This window comes from Sus scrofa, chromosome 13 (genome assembly GCF_054392235.1).
Source record: "Sus scrofa isolate SSC_HxYL_T2T_F1_AM1 chromosome 13, Sscrofa_HxYL_maternal_Yorkshire_Landrace_v2.0, whole genome shotgun sequence".
NCBI classification, from domain to species: Eukaryota; Metazoa; Chordata; class Mammalia; order Artiodactyla; family Suidae; genus Sus; species Sus scrofa.
The window spans coordinates 160,704,918-160,722,715 of record NC_139395.1 but is presented as its reverse complement, the minus strand read 5'-3'; the positions used below and the strand labels follow the sequence as shown (position 1 = coordinate 160,722,715).

Genomic DNA, 17,798 nt, shown 5'->3' with positions numbered 1-17,798 from the left:
TGGCTGTGGCATAGGCCAGCAGCTACAGCCCCGATTCGACCCCTAGCCTGGGAACCTCCATATGCCACGGGTGTGGCCCTAAAAAACCCCCCCAAAAAAAAAGTAAATAAATTAAAAAATAATAAAAAATAATAAAAAGACAAAAGCCAAAAACAAACAAACAAAAAACCAACAACAACAAGAAACTCTATGATAAATAAAGAACAGAGTACCTCTGCTTAGGTGCTTTTCATCTATCTCACATCACTTTATTCTCTTACCAGTCCTGTGAGGAAGGGAGGGCAGGTATCCTCCTTCACCTCCTACTTATTTTAGGGAGACCCTGGGGGCCTAGGGAGTTTCTCTCTCATCCTCTCCCATGCAGTCAGGAGGCGAGCTGGGACTCCCCACTTCTGCCCAGCTTTCCTAGCCTCCTCCTTAGCTTTTCAAATACATTCCAGGCATACAGTCTATTTATTGCATAGCAACTATGAAGTCAATGAGTGAATTTTCGTAGAGATCAAAAGCTCACCTGTCACTGTGCTCCACTGCAATCTTGTGTTTGTTCTGAGAATCGATTTTGGCTTCCCTGACCAGGTTATACCAGGCCCTGAAAACCTTCTTCTGAAGAAAATGTACACACAGTTTTCGTACTTCCTCCTCTAGATCAATCAGGTACTAGGGATGAGGACAGGGGAAAAAAGTGAGACAAATATTATCACAGATAAAGATTTGAGCAAGTAAAGAGCACAAAAGAGAAAGAATCAATACAAATACAAAATAAAGGACATGGGAAGCATAAGGAAAAAGGATAATGTGGCAGCCAAGGTCATAGCCTCTGTAACAGATTAAAAAGATAATAATGGAATCAGAGGGGTAAAAAACAGTTCTACTGAGGGGGGTAGGTTTCTAGTATAATCTCTTGAGCGATTATGGGACAAGAAATTAGTATAAAAGCAAAAACTGATATAGTGACATGTTACAGTTTATAGGGATATTATGTGTGTGAAAAGAAATGTGCTTAAGATTTTATACTAAAAAACAATTGATCTGACACTTTGCAATTCATTTCAAAGCAGTGAATTAAATTGATTCCTCTAATTGTTCTTGAAGAAACATAATGACTTGACATCTGAATGCATCTAATTTTCTTACATAGAATTGGGCAGAGACATCTATTTAAAACTCCCTTCCCTGTGGTCTTACCTGTAGCCAGCTCCGGGTGACTCTCCTAAGCAATATTTGGTAATAAAATTGATCAGCCTGGGCTATCTTCCTAGCCAGGCTTTCCTGACTCCACTGGAACCAGGTCAGCAGGCATTTCCTCTGTAAGGTCAAGGAGTGATGCTCTATGGCCACCTGGACAATGTTTTAAATGAAGAAAAGGAAATTATTCCTTCTATCTTAAATCATTTAAGAAAATACACCTCACCTTGGCAAGTGATGATATATAAACCACATGCAGGCAGCTACTAGAGAGAATAATCTTTCATTCAGCCTATGTCCTAAAAGCTTTGACTACTGATCATATTAAATGGGGATTTTAGATGCACATCAGGCATAGCCTTTCAATGCTAACTCCCTGAAGACACAGTGACCGTCTGGTTATTAAGGAAGTGGAATAAACAACCTCCAAAACCATTAACGTCACTTGCATTGAGTTTTGAAGTGGCTGGCTGGCAGCATTCTTGGTTTGTTCTCCTGGAGCTTGGGCAGCAACTCTATAACAAACCTCTCTTTATTATGTACTTAACCATTATCTAATTGAGGAAATGCCAATACTTTCAATTAGTTTTGTAGAATGAGCTGTCACTAGCACTGAAATTTAGACTTTATCAATAAACCACAAAACCATTTGATAGAAAAATAACATGATGAATAATTTAATGTCTTACCAACTTAAAAGGCTCAATATCATTCTATCAAAATAAACATATAACTCAGACTCTATAGGTTTTAAAAAGTAACTGTTACATTCTTTTAAGAGGTCAGAGGGAAAAGCCTTGTTAGTCCTCCCCCAGACAATGACAGCTTTTTTCTAAGTCTTGTCTTGCCACTGAGCACTGTGAATGTGATTAAGCCAGGTGAATCCCTTGGCAGTCATACACACTGGCTGAGATGACCATCACAGGAGGTCTCTGTGGCCCCCAGGAGCCAAAAGGCAAGGGGAGCCAGAAACACACAGCTTCCTACCCTCCTTGCTCTCCATCTTCCAGGAAAACACAGAGAACCAGAGAGAAAAAGAAGGATGCTCAGAAGATCTCCTAAAAGTTGTGAATATGTGGTTGGAAAAAATGCAATACAGTACATGTGAATTTGAGGGAAAATGCTGAATAACTCTTCTGGAAAAAAATAAGCCAGGAACTGTTTAACTGGACCCTTTTCCTTGATTTTTTCCTATCACTTCCTAGAAGCTAACTGATGGATGATGAAGCTACCCATCTTATGTCCTCCAGAACTTTTCCTTTTACTACTACTACTATTTTTTCTTTTTAACTTTCCGCTGGTGGTTGGTATCTAATACACTTCTGATTCCTACACAGCACAAAGATATGCCAGAACTGGGCAGGATTTTTGGAGGAAGTGGTTGCTAAGCTCCATTCTAGCTTTGTAACCAACATGTGATCTTAAGCAAGTCAGTTTTCTTCTCTAAGGTTCAGGTCCCTTATTTACAAATTGAAAGAGATGGAGAGGATTGCTTATGTTCCAAAATTCTACTATCTAATGTGGTAAGCTGAATAGTGGCCCTCAGAAATGACCACATCCTAATCCCTAGATCCTTTCATAAAGTCAAAGGGGTTTTGCAGATACGATTATATGAAAGATCTTAAAATGGGAGGATGATCCTGGATTATATGGGAGAGCCTTAAATGTGATCACAAGGGTCCTTTTAACAGGGAGGTAGAAGCATCAGCATCAATACGAGATGTGATGATGAAAGTAAGAGAGTGAGTCGAGGGAAGGGCTATGGGCAATGGAATGAAGGCAGCCACAAGAAGCTGAAAAGGTAAGGAAACAGGTTCTGTCCTGGGAGCCTCCAGAAGGCACTTGTCTTGCTGACACTTTTGACTTTAGCCCAGCCAGTCTGATTTTATTATCTTAAAATTCTGACATCCAGAATTTTAAGGTAATAAATTTTCTTGTATTAAGCCACTATGTTTGTGGTGATTTATTATGAGAGCAATACAAAACTAACACATTTGTTAGAAATTAGAGAGGTGTGGAGTTCCCGTCATGGTTCAGTGGTTAATGAATCCGACTAGGAACCATGAGGTTGTGGGTTCGATCCCTGGCCTTGCTCAGTGGGTTAAGGATCTGGCATTGCCATGAGCTGTGGTGTAGGTTGCAGATGTGGCTTGGATCCCGCATTGCTGTGGCTGTGGTGTAGGCTGGCGGCTACAGCTCCAATTAGACCCCTACCCTGTGAACCTCCATGTGCCACAGGAGCGGCCCTAGAAAAGGCAAAAAGATAAAAAAAAAAAAAAAATTCATTTCCAGACTCACTAAGGAAATGAAGACTAAGTCTCAGCCTGCCCATATCATCACTATGAAAAAGCCAAAGCAAAATAGCAATGTCTGGGTCACAGATGGGTCTAGGCCTCTAAATAGGATGGGTCCAGAGTTCCCGTTGTGGCTCAGTGGTAACAAACTTGATTAGTTTCCACGAGGACTTGAGTTTGATCCCTGGCCCTGCTCAGTGGGTTAAGAATCTGGTATTACCATGAGCTGTGGTATAGGTCACAGATACAGCTCAGATCCCGTGTTGCTGTGGCTATGGTGTAAGGCCCTAAAAAGACATACACATACATAAAAGGATGGATCCTCATGCCCTCAGGCCTGACCATCATGAATTGGCCTCCTAAGCTGATCTGGGATACTCAATAGTTCCAGAACCACTGGTTACAAGACAAGAGGACAAAAAAAATCAGACAGAGAAAACAGTGTGGAAAGCATCTGGGGACAAAGAGTAGCCTAAGTCACATTCACAAAGATATAACCTGCAGCATCACTGAATTTAGTGGGATTCTTATAACAGAGCATTACTGTTCATTCTTTTTGTTTGTTTTTTGTGTTTTAGGGCTGTACCCACGGCATATTGAAGTTCCCAGGCTAGGGATAGAATCAGAGCCACAGCAGCCAGCCTACACCACAGCCACAGCAACGTGGATCCAAGCTGCTCCTATGACCTATACCACAACTCATGGCAATGCTGGATCTTTAACCCCTAAGCAAGGCCAGGGATCAAACCCACATACTCATGGATCCTAGTCGGGCTCTCTACCGCTGATCTTTGAAGGGAATTCCTTGTTCATCTTTAATCCTGGTTAAATGTCCTATTCTATGCACTGGATAAATGTGAATTTCAATGGTATTTGATTTCATTTTTCTCTGTGTGGGAGAGTGGATTACTGTTCCTGATAATAGAAGCAGTCACTGATACTCCTGCACCTGACTTCATCCTGCCTCCCAGTGGAGTAGATGGAGCCTCTTTATTCCCTCACTGACCTTGAGTTTGGCCTTATGACTTGCTGTGGCTAATGGAATGTTACTGGACATGATACAGAGACATTTGCCAGGTGAAAAGCTTGCCCTGAATAACAGCTGGAGCCAGAAGGAGAGGCTGTGGAGAGACCTGAACTCAGTCCACACGGGCCCACAGACACGTGAATGGGAAGTACATACCTGGGCTGTAAGCCACAGTATTTCAGGGCTATTTGTTTATTGCAGCAGAGACCTGATTAGGATACTTGATGTTAATTATTTTTCTCTGTATTATATAACTATACACTGCTATTTTAGCAATACACTGTTAAAATTGAGAGAGGCCTCTATTCATCTCACCTTAGAGGTCTCTAATCAAAAATGTACTCTAGTGTTTTTCCAACATATTCAGTTACATAAGTCTTTACCTACCTTGGAAGACCAAATCCAAACTTTTATCTAAAACAAATACCCACACTCAATTTACTTATCTTTTAGATCCCTAAACAAACCCCAAAGCCTAATTGGGTGTTAAATCCTATTTGAAAAGTCCACTTGCTCATGGCAGGGGGGCAGGGGTAAGAATGTGAAACTATACCTGGATGTTTTGCTTGCTTTGCATTCTCAGCCTCTTCCAAGGCTCCAGACCTTTTTTTCTTAGCAACACTTTTTTATAATGTTCTTTGGCAATTGTGTCCAGCTGCTGATTCCTCTTAATTCTCTCCTGCTTCTCGAGTTCTTTCTGGAAAAAAATTAAAAAGTAAAAATGCCAAGGTGGAACCAAGATGGTGACATAGGAGGCTCCTGAACATCCCTCCTCCCTTGGAGGTACTGAATGTATAGCTACACATGGAGCAATTCCCTCTGCAAGAAGTCCAGAAACTAGCTGTGTAACTACTCCATATCAGGCAAATAAGAACACATCCACATTGAAAATCCTGACAGGAAAGGCTGAAATACAATCTCACCATAAACTCCATCTCTGGCACAGTGCCATAAAACAGGGAGGGAACTCCCAGCTTCTCCCTGAGGAGTGAAGGGTCTGGACTGCACATCTAGCACCCCAATTATAATGGGCCCCCAAAACGCCTAGCTCTGAAAGCTTCTGTCTATGAGACATGTAAAATATAGCAGACAAATAAATAGGTCTTAATGGCATGAGAGTATTCACCATGGCCATCCAATAGGGCTCTGCCCTGAGAAAGCAGGCAAAAAAGCCCATCTCCTAGTCTTTCCCTGAAAGGGATTTGACGGCATACTTTACAAGCTGCTGCCTGAGGGTCTAGATTCTAATTTAGCGCCATCTAGGGGCTGGCTGCAGATGCTGGCTCTGATCCTCTCCAGAGCCTGAGGGAGCCTTGGGGTACTTCCGTCTTCTCCCTGTGGTGCATTCCAAAGATAAAAACAGACTGCCAGCTTCTCTCTAAAAGGAGTTTGTACACACCTATGGCACCCTAACTTTTGTGACTGTCACCTGAGGGATCGGCCCCTGGATTGCCTGGTTCTGACAGCCAGTGGAACTTACATTCACAAAGTGCCATGGCAAACAAGGAGGTTTTAAATGGGTTCAGGAGAACCCTACCCCTAATGCCCTAGCTACCTGGCCCCATGGCTATGTACCTGGGCTTGGCGAAAGGGAGCAGGAAAAACAAACATCTCCTAGTTTCTCCCTGGAAGGGGCTTAACTATATACATTTTCAGCTGCTTCCAGAGGGTACAGCTTCTAATCAGCTTACATCAAAGTGCTGACTGAGATCCTTCCTTTTGACAGGTCTTGACAGATCCTTAAATAAGGAGAGCTATTAAGAACAAAGACAGCGGCTTTGACAATCACAAAGGTTTGAGAGATAACCAAGACCTTGGGCCAGGCTGACAGATGAGGTTCATCTCCTACATGAGACCACTCTGTCAAGACTAGGAGAGGGGACTGTTTTATCTAATGCACAGAAACCAAAATAAAGAGTCAAGAAAAAGGAAGAAACAGAGAACTACATCCCAAACAAAAGAAAAAGATAAACCTCCAGGAAACTAATCTTTATGAAAGGGAAATAAGTGATTTACCCAATAGAATTTTCAAAATAATGGTTATAAAAATGTTCAATGCATGAACAAAGTGAGAATTTCAACAGAGAAAGAAAATATTAAAAAGTACCAAATATAAATTATACAGCTAAAAAATAAAATAACTGAACAGAAAAATTCAACAGAGGAATTCAACAGAAGGCTAGATCAAGAAAAAAGATCAACCAACTTGTAGGCAGAGCAGTAGAATTCATCCAATCAGAGGAACAAAAAGAAGATTGAGAAAGAGTAAAGATAGCTTAAGGGACTAATGGGATACAATCAAAGAGAGAATATACATACTATAGGAGTCCTAGAAAGAGAGGAGAGAGAGTAGCAGAAAACTTATTCAAAGAAATTGGCTGAAAACTTCCCTAAACTGGAGAAAGAAACAGATATCCAGACAGAAGGCCCCCAAAGTACCAAATAAGATGGATCTAAAGAGACACACATCAAGACACTTTTATAATTAAATTTTCAAAAATTTAAGACAAAGAGAGAACCACTTATTCCTGAATACAGAGAACCAATTTGTCATGGGTTTATCCCTGAGGAATTATTCCAATTCTGCATCCTGAACTGGTGTCACAGGATTTATCTTATGTTTTATATCCAAAGATATAACTGATTTCCCTAGTGACCTTCTCTGCTATACCAACAGTAGGGTTGGTCATCTATACAATTAGAAAGTACGGTACCTCTGTTAGACAATTTGCTGGTAAACTTAATGAGCAAAAACTGTCCAACTAGAAGATATGAAGTAAGCTTCCATCAAACACATCCAGGATCCAACGGATTTGGACAAGTCCTAGCAGGCACTTATTCAGAAGTGTCATTATTATTATTTTTTCCTTTTTACAACCACACCTGTATGTGGGAGTTCCCGGGCTAGGGTTTGAATTGGAGCTGTGGCTGCCAGCCTCTGCCACAACTTGCAGCAACACCAGGTCCTTCACCCACTAAGTGACTCCAGGAATTGAATCTTCATGCTCATGGAGACAACGTCAGGTCCTTAATCTGCTAAGCCACAACAAGAACTGCAGTGTCATTCTTTTTTTTTTTTTTTTTTTTTTTTTTGATGTTCAGAGGAATAACACTGCTATGGCCTTGGAGGTTGCTTGCTGGTAATGGCTATATAAAGTGTACAGGGAGGTAAAGAATCACTTGTGCAGAAAACAATGTATCAAAAGGAATATGACCACATGGTATACTGGATAGAGAAACATACTGTGCAGAGCATTTTTGCCCAGAAGCAAAAGGAGACAACTGCCAAGTGCAGTAATCTTCTCCCAAAGAAAGTTCAAACACAGCCAGTCTATAAATGCATTCAGCTCAACTGAGACAGCTATAAAGAGTTGATTTACTAAATGGAAACTAGCTTATGTGACAAAATCCTTTTGTCTATTATTGTAGACTGAAGTTACATTTTACTTTTCCTAAAAAAGAAAAGATTTGGGCTTGGTATAGTGAGAGAAACAGAACAACCTATTGGCCAGTAATGTATTTCTCAACTTTCTTGGTCAGTATAAGCAGTTTGTTTCCAGCAAGAAAAATGCTAGTCAGATAGCAAAGTAATGACTTTTTATGAACCAGAAAACTGAAGCCATCCTTAAATCTGGAGACAGGCACCTGTAGAAAGACACAACACCCAAGTATTTGTTTACCTAAGGCAGAAGCCCCCCTATACCATGAGCCAATAAGATGTTTAAGCTAGAAATGTTGGTGAATTGCTAGAGGCCAAGGGTAAGCCAGCATGAGAAGGGTAAAGCTCCTGGGGCAGGGTGGAGTGGGGTGTCAGAGTCATAGGGAGGTTCCTATCTTTTTGCTTTAGGAACTCCACCAGACTTTCGCAGAGAGGATCAGGGAGAATCCAGATAAAGTTCCCACCATAGTTCTGGCTGGAGGAGAGAAATAGCAACCACTGCAAAATCTGCCCAGCTCTTCTCCCTGGCTTCATCTGCAAGCAGCACCACTTCAAGGCACTAGTGTAATGCCACTGCACCTGGGAAGGGGAACCATCCAAACTAGCCTCCCTATCTCACCTAAGTAAAGGAGGAACCTCATAGAGTACAGTCTGAGACAGTGGATACAGAAAGAGGGGAACAGAGGGCCAGGAAGAAGCTCTATCCCTAGAGTTGAATTCTGAAATTCTTCTGAATGCAAATACTGTGTACTCCAAAGAGTGAGGCTTGATCAGAATGTTAGAGAATGTGCCCCTCATTCACACCACTCCACTACACTAACAAACCTCTAGTAATAACAGTGGAGTACAGCTAGGAGAACTGCAAGAGACATTCTCTCTCTGGGGAATAGCACAAAGGGAAGACCTAAAGCCAAAAGAGGAAACAAAAAGAGTCACTAGTGAAAACTGAAGTCTATACTTTCCCATAGCAACAACAAAGCTTAACAGTGGTAACCACAGCAACAACAAACTTCAAACATAGCCCAGCTACTGGCTAGATTAACACAAATCTCCATACCAAAGGCCCATTTATCTCAGTTTCTATTGCCCTGTACAATATGTCTGACTTTCAATAACAAAAAAAAATCAGACATATCAAAAGATAAGAAATCTAGTCTGAGAAGATAAAGCAATCATTAGAACAAGACTCAAACATGACAGAGATGTTGGAAACATCAGAAATTTTAAATAACTTGTAATATTAAAGGTTCTAATGGCAAAGGTAGGCATCATTCATGATCAGAAGGTAATTTTAGCAGAAATATGGAAACTATAATTAACATTCAAATGAAGATGCTAGAAATCAAAAACACATGGTAACAGAAATGAAGAGGGCCCTCAATGAGCTTATCACCAGACATGACAAAGCTAAGCAAAGAATCAGGTAACGTGAAGTTAGGGCAACAGAAATTAAAGTGACAAGAAAAAAGAAAGAGTGAAAAACAAACAAAACACAAAACATCCAGGAGCTGTGGAACAACATCACACAATATAATATATAAGCATAACTGGAATCCCAGAGGGAGAAGAAAAAAATAGAGCAGGTAAAATATCTGAGTAATGGGTAAACAAGTCCTAAAATTACAGATAGCCACAAAGCCACATACATAAGAAACAGAATCCACCAAGCAGGTAAACAAAGCAAACCAAGACATACCATATTCAAATTGCTAAAAACCAAAGACAGAAAAAACCTGAAGGCATCTGGGGGGAAACCGATCTTAGCTACTATTATGGACTTAATGTTTGTGTTCCTCTCCAGATTCATATGTTGAAGTCCTAACCACCATCACCCCTTGCCCCACTGTGGCTGTATTTGGATATGGGGACCTCTAAAGAAGTAATTAAGGTAAAATGAGGTCCTAAGGGTGGGATTCATGTTCTTCAAAGAAGAGACACCAGAGAGCTCACATACTGTCTCTCTCCCCCTCTGTGTACATGCACTGAGGAAAGGATATGGGACAATAAAGTGAGAAGGTGGCCTTCTACACACCAGGAAGAGAGCTCTCACCAGAAACCAATCATGCTGGCACCTTGATCTTGGACATACAGCTTCTTGGACTGTCAGAAAACTAATTTCTGTTGTTAAAGCCACCTGCTTTGTGGCATTTTGTAATGGCAACCCAAGCAGACTACAACACCTACAAAGAGAAAAAAGAAGAATTAAAGCAAACTCCTTCCCAGAAACTAGACAGGCAAGAACAAAAAAGTGACATTTTTAAAGTACTGGGGAAAAAAAAAAACAAAAAAACCTTGTAAACCCAGTATTCTATGTCTTGCGATAATATCCTTCAAAAGTGAAGGAGAAATAAAGAATTCTCAAACAAACAAACAAAAAAAAGCAAGGGAATTCACTATCAGTAGACCAACCCTATAAGAAATGTTAAAGGACATTCTTTGGGCAGAAGGAATATGACATAGGTTAAAAACTTAGACCTACACAAAGAAAGAACATCAGAGATGGAAGAAATAAAGGCAAAATATAATTTTCAGCTCTTCTTTTTTTTTTTTTTTTTTTTTTTTTTTTGTCTTTTTTTGCTATTTCTTTGGGCCGCTCTCGCGGCATATGGAAGTTCCCAGGCTAGGGGTTGAATTGGAGCTGTAGCCACTGGCCTACGCCAGAGCCACAGCAACGCAGGATCCGAGCTGTGTCTGCAATCTACACCACAGCTCATGGCAACGCTGGATCGTTAACCCACTGAGCAAGGGCAGGGACCGAACCTGCAACCTCATGGTTCCTAGTCGGATTTGTTAACCACTGCGCCACGACGGGAACTCCTTTCAGCTCATTTTTAACTACACTAAAATATAACTGTAAGCAATAAGAGGTGATAGGTGGTTTATAGTGTATATAAAAGTAAAATATATGACAAATATGACAATAATGGCTAGACACTCAATCTTCCTCCTGAGATCTGGACTAAGGCAAGGAAGTATTTTTTCACTACTATTCAACTTTGCACTGCAAGTCCTAGGTAGTGCAATAAGGCAAAAAAAAAAAAAAAAAAAAAAAAAAGGAAAGAAAACGCATGCAGATTGGAAAGGAAGAAATAAGACTGCCTTTATTTGAGACAATATGATGCTCTCTGTAGAAAATCCCCCAAAATCTATCAAAAAAACCCTCTGAGAACTAATAAGTGAGTTTAGGAAGGTTGCAGGATACAAGTTTAACATACAAAGATGAACTGTGTTCCTACCTACTAGCAATGAATAAATTGACTCTGAAATTTTAAAAAGATGTTATTTAGGAGTTCCATGGTGGCCTAGTAGGCTAAGGATATGGTGTTGTCAATGCTGTGGCTCAGTTTACTGCTGTGGTGTGGGTCTGTGGTCCTGGTTCCATATGCCATAGGGGTGGCCAAAAAATAAAAATAAAAGATGTCACTTGCAAATAGCACCACAATAAGAAGTACTTAGGGGAGTTCCCGTCATGGCGCAGTGGTTAACAAATCCGACTAGGAACCATTAGGTTGCAGGTTTGATCCCTGGCCTTGCTCAGTGGGTTAAAGATCCAGCATTGCCATGAGCTGTGGTGTAGGTCACAGATTCGGCTCGGATCCCGCCTTGCTGTGGCTCTGGCATAGGCCGGTGGCTACAGCTCCTATTGCACTCCTAGCCTGGGAACCTCCATATGCCGCATGAGCGGCCCTAGAAAAGGCAAAAAGACAAAAAAAAAAAAAAAAAAGAAAAAAAAAAAGAAGTACTTAGGTATAAATCTAACAAAATATATATATAACATATGTGGAAAACTATAAAATACTCACATGAGTCAAAGATCTAAATAAATGTAGATATACCACATTCATAGATTAAAGACTCAATGTTAAAATGTCAATTCTCCTATTTTGATCTATAGATTCAATATGATCCCAATCAACCCAATACAGTTCCAAATATAGCAAGCTTTTTTGTACACACTGACAAGATTGTTCTAAAATTTATAAAGAAAGATAAAAAAACTAGAATAGCCAAAGCATCCTAAAAAAAAAGTATAAGGTGGGAAAATTCACACTGTGGGACTGCAAGATTTACTATACAGTTACAGCAATCAAAGACAACTGGCAAAGGGCTACTCATAAAGATCAACAGAACAGAATAGAGCCCAGAAACAGTTCCACACAAATAAGAGTCAAGTGATTTGTGACATAAGTGTAAATGTAATTCAACGGAGAAAAGATAACCTCAACAAGTGATACTGGAACTGGATGTCTATATGCAAAAAGAAATAAACTTGACATATACCTTACACCTTACGCAAAAATTATCTCCAAAAAGACAAGAGACCTAAAATGTAAACATAAAACTATATAAAACATCTTGATGAAAATATTAAGAGAAAATCTAAGTGACCTTGGGTTTGGAGATTATTTTTTGGATACAACACTAAGAGTATATCCATTGAAAGAAAAACAATCAGTAACTTGGACATCACAAAATTAGAACTTTTCCTCTGTGGATGTCACTGTTAAGTGAATTAAAATACAAGCCACACAGGAGTTCCTGTCATGGCTCAGCAGTAACGAACCTGACTAGTATCCTAGTGGGAATGCGGGTTTGATCCTTTGTCTTGCTCAGTGGGTTGAGTATCTGGCGTTGCCATGAGCTGTGGTGTAGGTCACGGATGTGGCTCAGATCCTGCATTGCTATGGCTATGGTGTGGGCCAGCAGCTGTAACTCTGATTTGACCTCTAGCCTGGGAACTTCCATATGCTGCACCTGAAGCCCTGAAAAGCAAAAACAAAACAAAAAACAAACAAACAAAAAAACAACAAAAGCCAAAAAGCAAAAAAAAAAAAAAAAACCCACAAGCCACAGACTGGGAAAAGATATTTATAATCTAGTAGAGGGCTTGGTCCAGAATATATAAAGAACTCTTAAAACCCAGCAATAATAACTCAATTGAAAAATGAGCAAAAGATCTGAATAGACACTTCACCATAGGAGACATATAAATGGCAAGTAAGCAATAAAAAGATGCTTAACAGTATTTGTTATTGGAAAGTGCAAATAAATGCCACAATGAGATATCACTCACTATACATACATTAGACTGGCTAAAATGGAAAAAAACAAAAAAAGACAACAATTGTTGACAAGGATATGGGACAAGAGGAACTTTCTGGTGGGTATGCAAAATGGTATAGCCACTTTGGAATAGAATTTGGCAGTTACCTATAAAATTAAACATAGACTTAGCACACTACCCAGCAATCACACTTCTCAGTATTTACCTAAGTGAATTTAAAACATATGTCAACAAAATGTCTAAACGAGTTTGAGTGGAGCAAGCTGAGTGGTTGTGTGATCCCATCCTGGAGACTGGTAGCACTTGCAGCATGGCTGACCAACTGACTGAAGAGCAGATCGCAGAATTCAAAGAAGCTTTTTCACTATTTGACAAGGATGGTGATGGAACTATAACAACAAAGGAATTGGTAACTGTACTGAGGTCTCTTGGGCAGAATCTCACAGAAGCAGAGTTACAGGACATGATTCATGAAGTAGATGTTGATAGTAATGGCGAAACTGACTTCCTGGAATTTCTGACAATGATGGCAAGAAAAATGAAAGACACAGACAGTGAAGAAGAAATTAGAGAAGCATTCCATGTGTTTGAAAAGGATGACAATAGCTATATTAGTGCAGCAGAGCTTCACCATGTGATGACAAACCTTGGAGAGAAGTTAACAGATGAAGAGGTTGATGAAATGATCAAGGAAGCAGATAGTGATGGTGATGGTCAAGTAGACCATGAAGAGCTTGTAAAAATGATGACAGCAAAATTAAGACATTGTACAGAATGTGTTAGATTTCTCATACAAAATTGTTTAAAACTTTGCCTTTTTGTTGTTTGTAACTTATCTGTAAAAGGTTTCCTCCACTGTCAAAAAAAAAAAAAAAAATGCATGCATAGTAACTAGGACTTGATTCCTCCATGTTTTCTTATCTTACTCTCATTGTCCTGAAACCTTTTTTTAGAAAATGGATCAGGTAACATGTGGCATGTGGTTTACTCTGGATATATCTAAGCCCTTCTGCACATCTAAACTTAGATGGAGGTGGTCAAATGAGGGAACATCTGGGTTATGCATTTTTTTAAAGTAGTTTTCTTTAGGAACTGTCAGCATGTTGTTACTAAAGTGTGGAGCTATAATTCTGCGTGGACTATGGACAGTCAACGATATGTACTTAAAAGCTGCACTACTGCAAAATGGGTGTTTTATTCAGGTACTCGTACACTATTTTTTTGTACTGCTGGTCCTGTACCAGAAACGTTTTCTTTTATTGTTACTTGCTTTTTAAACTTTGTTTTAGCCACTTAAAGAAAATCTGCTTATGGCACAATTTGCCTCAAATCCATTCCAAGTTGTATATTTGTTTTCCAATAAAAAAATTACAATTTACTCAAAAAAAACCCCCAAAACAACTAAACAAAAACCTGTATGTGAATGTTTGTAGCAGCTTTATTCATAATTGCCAAAAATTGGAAGCAATATCAACAGAGGAATAGAGAAATTATTTCATAATAAAAAGGCTGCTTTTTTAAAAATGGCCTTTAACATACAAATTAAAAGGTTTCAAAGAATTCTGAATGACAAGTAACTCATGATAAAGCTTTACATGAAAAAAGCAGCTTTAAAAGCCATATACACCTACACCTACAAATTATCAACATAACTATTTAAAGAGAGATGCATAGAGATAAATGAACAGAAGTAGATATTCTTCTTCTTCCATTTCTTGGGCCACTCCTGCGGCACATGGAGGTTCCCAGGCTAGGGGTCGAATTGGAGCTGTAGCCGCTGGCCTACGCCACAGCCACAGCAACTCGGGGATCCGAGCCGCGTCTGCAACCTACACCACAGCTCATGGCAACGCCAGATCGTTAACCCACTGAGCAAGGGCAGGGATCGAACCCGCAACCTCATGGTTCCTAGTCGGATTCATTAACCACTGAGCCATGATCGGAACTCCAGAAGTAGATATTCTAAGATATTAAGAGTAGTAAGTTACCTCTTAGTGCTGAACTCGTAGATTTTTTTCCCATCTTTTTTGTATTTCTCTAACGTTCTATGGTGAACAAATATGAGGTGAAATTTTTTTTTTTTTTTGTCTTTTTGTTGTTGTTGTTGTTGTTGCTATTTCTTGGGCCGCTCCCGCGGCATATGGAGGTTCCCAGGCTAGGGGTCTAATCAGAGCTGTAGCCACCGGCCTATGCCAGAGCAACAGCAAGGCGGGATCCGAGCCGCGTCTGCAACCTACACCACAGCTCACGGCAATGCCGGATCGTTAACCCACTGAGCAAGGGCAGGGACCGAACCCGCAACCTCATGGTTCCTAGTCGGGTTCGTTAACCACTGCGCCACGACGGGAACTCCGAAGTGAAATTTTTTATACTGCGTACTTTTAAAATTGTCTCACTACTTTATGGTAGCATAACCCCAAATTCTTCTATGAGATGTTACTCGGTCTCTATAAAAAGGGTTCTGTGGTCAGATGTATGTGGCTAGCTGGCACTCTGTGTCTCTCTTCCAGAGACTCATAATACCTGGTAGGATGTTAAAAGTTCTGAGAAGTCAGCTAAAAATGACAACTTGATTTTAACCAGCATTTACCAAACTTTTTGACCACAGAACTTATATGTTCTCAAAATTATTCAGTTATCTCAGGAACTACAAGGATTACGTGGAATACATGTTGGGGATGTGCTCCTTTACAACTTCTCATGTAGTTTTTAAGGGAAGTAACTGAGCTCTTTCTAGATATCTCTTATGCTGGTTTAGCAAAGGATGAATTGTATATGCCTTTTGCTCCATGGACAAGATGACTGTGGATACCAGTCAGCCTCTTTCCTAAGCTACTCCTGTCACTGCCCAGTGGGTTCATGCACAAAGTGGCCTTGGTGGCAGGGATGGAGGGTATACATGGGCTCAGCAACACAGACTTCCACTCACCAAGGCCAACTGGCTGTGACCATGCTGAGTGCCCAGTGTGCAAGCAGCAGCAGCAGAAGAGACTAACAGTCTCCAGTATGGCACCATTCTCCAGGTTGATCAGTCAGCTATTGGAAGATTGGTTATACTGGATTGTTTCTATCATGTAAGGGGCAATGTTTTGTTCTTATTAGAACAGACATTTAACTCTGGATATGGATTTGCCTTTCCTCCATGCAGTGTTTCTGCCAAAACTACCAGGCATGGACTTACAGACTACGCCTGGATTTACAGAATGCCTTATTCACCATCACAATTTCCACACAGCACTGCTTCTGATCACACAATTCATTTTACAGCAAAAGACGTACGACAATGGGCCCATATGCATGGAATTTACTGGCCTTAAGCGTGTCTCCCACCATCCTGAAGCAACTGTCTTGCCAGACGGTAGAATGGTCTTTTGAAGATTCAGTTGTGGTACCAGCTAGGTGCCAATACCTTGCAGGTCTGGGTTCAGGTTCTCAGGAGGGCTGTATGTACTCTGAATCAGCATCCAATATGTGGTACTGTTCTTCCACGGCCAGAATTCATGGGGTCCAGGAATCAAGGGGTAGAAGTGGGAGTGATACCACTCATTATTACTAGCAAAATTTTTTTTTTTGGTCTTTTTGCCTTTTCTAGGGCCGCTCCTGTGGCACAAGGAGGTTCCCAGGCTAGGGGTCAAATCGGAGCTGTAGCCACTGGCCTACACCAGAGCCACAGCAACACGGGATCTGAGCCGTGTCTGCAACCTACACCACAGTTCACAGCAACGCCAGATCCTTAACCCACTGAGCAGGGCCAGGGATGGAACCCGCAACCTCATGGTTCCTAGTTGGATTCATTAACCACTGTGCCATGACGGGAACTCCACTAGCAAATTTTTGCTTCCTTTTCCCACAAATTTATGTTCTTCTGGCCTAGAGGTCTTGGTTCCAAATAGGGGAATGCCCCACCTAGTCGTTTGGGGCTCCACATGACTTTGAATCAATTGATAGAGAAGGAAGTGCTGGGTAGGGTGATTGGCTCTGACTATTAAGGGGGAATTGAACTACTACTCCACAATGGAGGTGAGGAAGAGTATACCTAGAATACAGGAGACGCTTTAGGGTATATCTTAGTATTACCATGTCCTAAGATTAAGAAACTATAACCTAATCCATGTTAGACTACTGATGGTCCAGGCTGTTTCAGGAATGAAGTTTCAGGCCACCCCATGACTAGCAGAGATGTTTGCTGAAGACAAAGGGTAGAGTGGGCAATGGAAGGAAGAAGGTAATTATAAAGACCAGCTATACCCACTTGACCAGTTATAGAAATGAAGACATAAATTGTCATAAGCATTTCTTTCTTATTTTGCTATGAATAGGTTCTGTATATTCATATCTTGTTTTCTTTCCTCTCTTATTTCCTCATCATGTAACATAAGATGTACTGACTTTGTGTCATGGCATTTAAGTATGTTAATTTTACATCATAGCATTTAAGTTATGGGATAACAAGGAGAAGAATAATCACTCAAGGACTTTACCTCCTTTTCTGGGAAGGGATTGGTTTATTTGTGGTTGTACGCAGGGTAGTTGTATTACATTAGGCAGAATTATGATCTTGTTGCTGTTGTTACTTGGAGACTAGGTATGGTTTAAGGAAATGTGTATTGGTGCCAAGTTGATAAGCCATGGACTTGTGATCTTAATTTTATGTGTCACCTTGACCGTGCCACAAAGTACTCAGATTAAACATGTCTGGCTGTGCCTGTGGGGGTGTTTCCAGATGAGATTAGCCTTTGAATCTGTGGACGCAGTAGATTGCACTACCAAATGTAGGTGGGCATTATC

General features: G+C 40.5%; 3 protein-coding genes and 1 pseudogene across 19 annotated transcripts in view; 2 read left to right on the top strand and 2 right to left on the bottom strand.

Moving 5' to 3' along the window:
• Nucleotides 1-17,798, bottom strand: part of NAA50 (N-alpha-acetyltransferase 50, NatE catalytic subunit) — a 574,571-nt gene that overhangs the window by 250,052 nt on the left and 306,721 nt on the right. The gene's annotated exons all lie outside the window — the stretch shown is intronic.
• The window catches only part of CCDC191 (coiled-coil domain containing 191), a 101,091-nt gene that overhangs the window by 13,319 nt on the left and 69,974 nt on the right, over nt 1-17,798 (bottom strand). For 15 of the 17 annotated variants that reach the window (XR_014824810.1, XM_021070332.2, XM_021070334.2 and 12 more), the window contains 3 exons: nt 5,060-5,203; nt 1,186-1,338; nt 512-657 (listed from right to left, as the gene is read on the bottom strand). Coding sequence is in view for 14 of the 17 variants with exons in the window: in XM_021070332.2 (XP_020925991.2) it covers nt 512-657; nt 1,186-1,338; nt 5,060-5,203 (443 nt within the window). In the remaining 3 variants the exon portion in view is untranslated. Of the gene's footprint in view, nt 1-511; nt 658-1,185; nt 1,339-5,059; nt 5,204-9,995; nt 10,126-17,798 lie in introns of all 17 variants that reach the window. The other 2 variants (XR_014824809.1, XR_014824811.1) reach the window with 1 other exon arrangement.
• Nucleotides 1-17,798, top strand: part of GRAMD1C (GRAM domain containing 1C) — a 160,471-nt gene that overhangs the window by 137,882 nt on the left and 4,791 nt on the right. The gene's annotated exons all lie outside the window — the stretch shown is intronic.
• Nucleotides 13,306-13,920, top strand: LOC146397732 (calmodulin pseudogene; annotated as a pseudogene).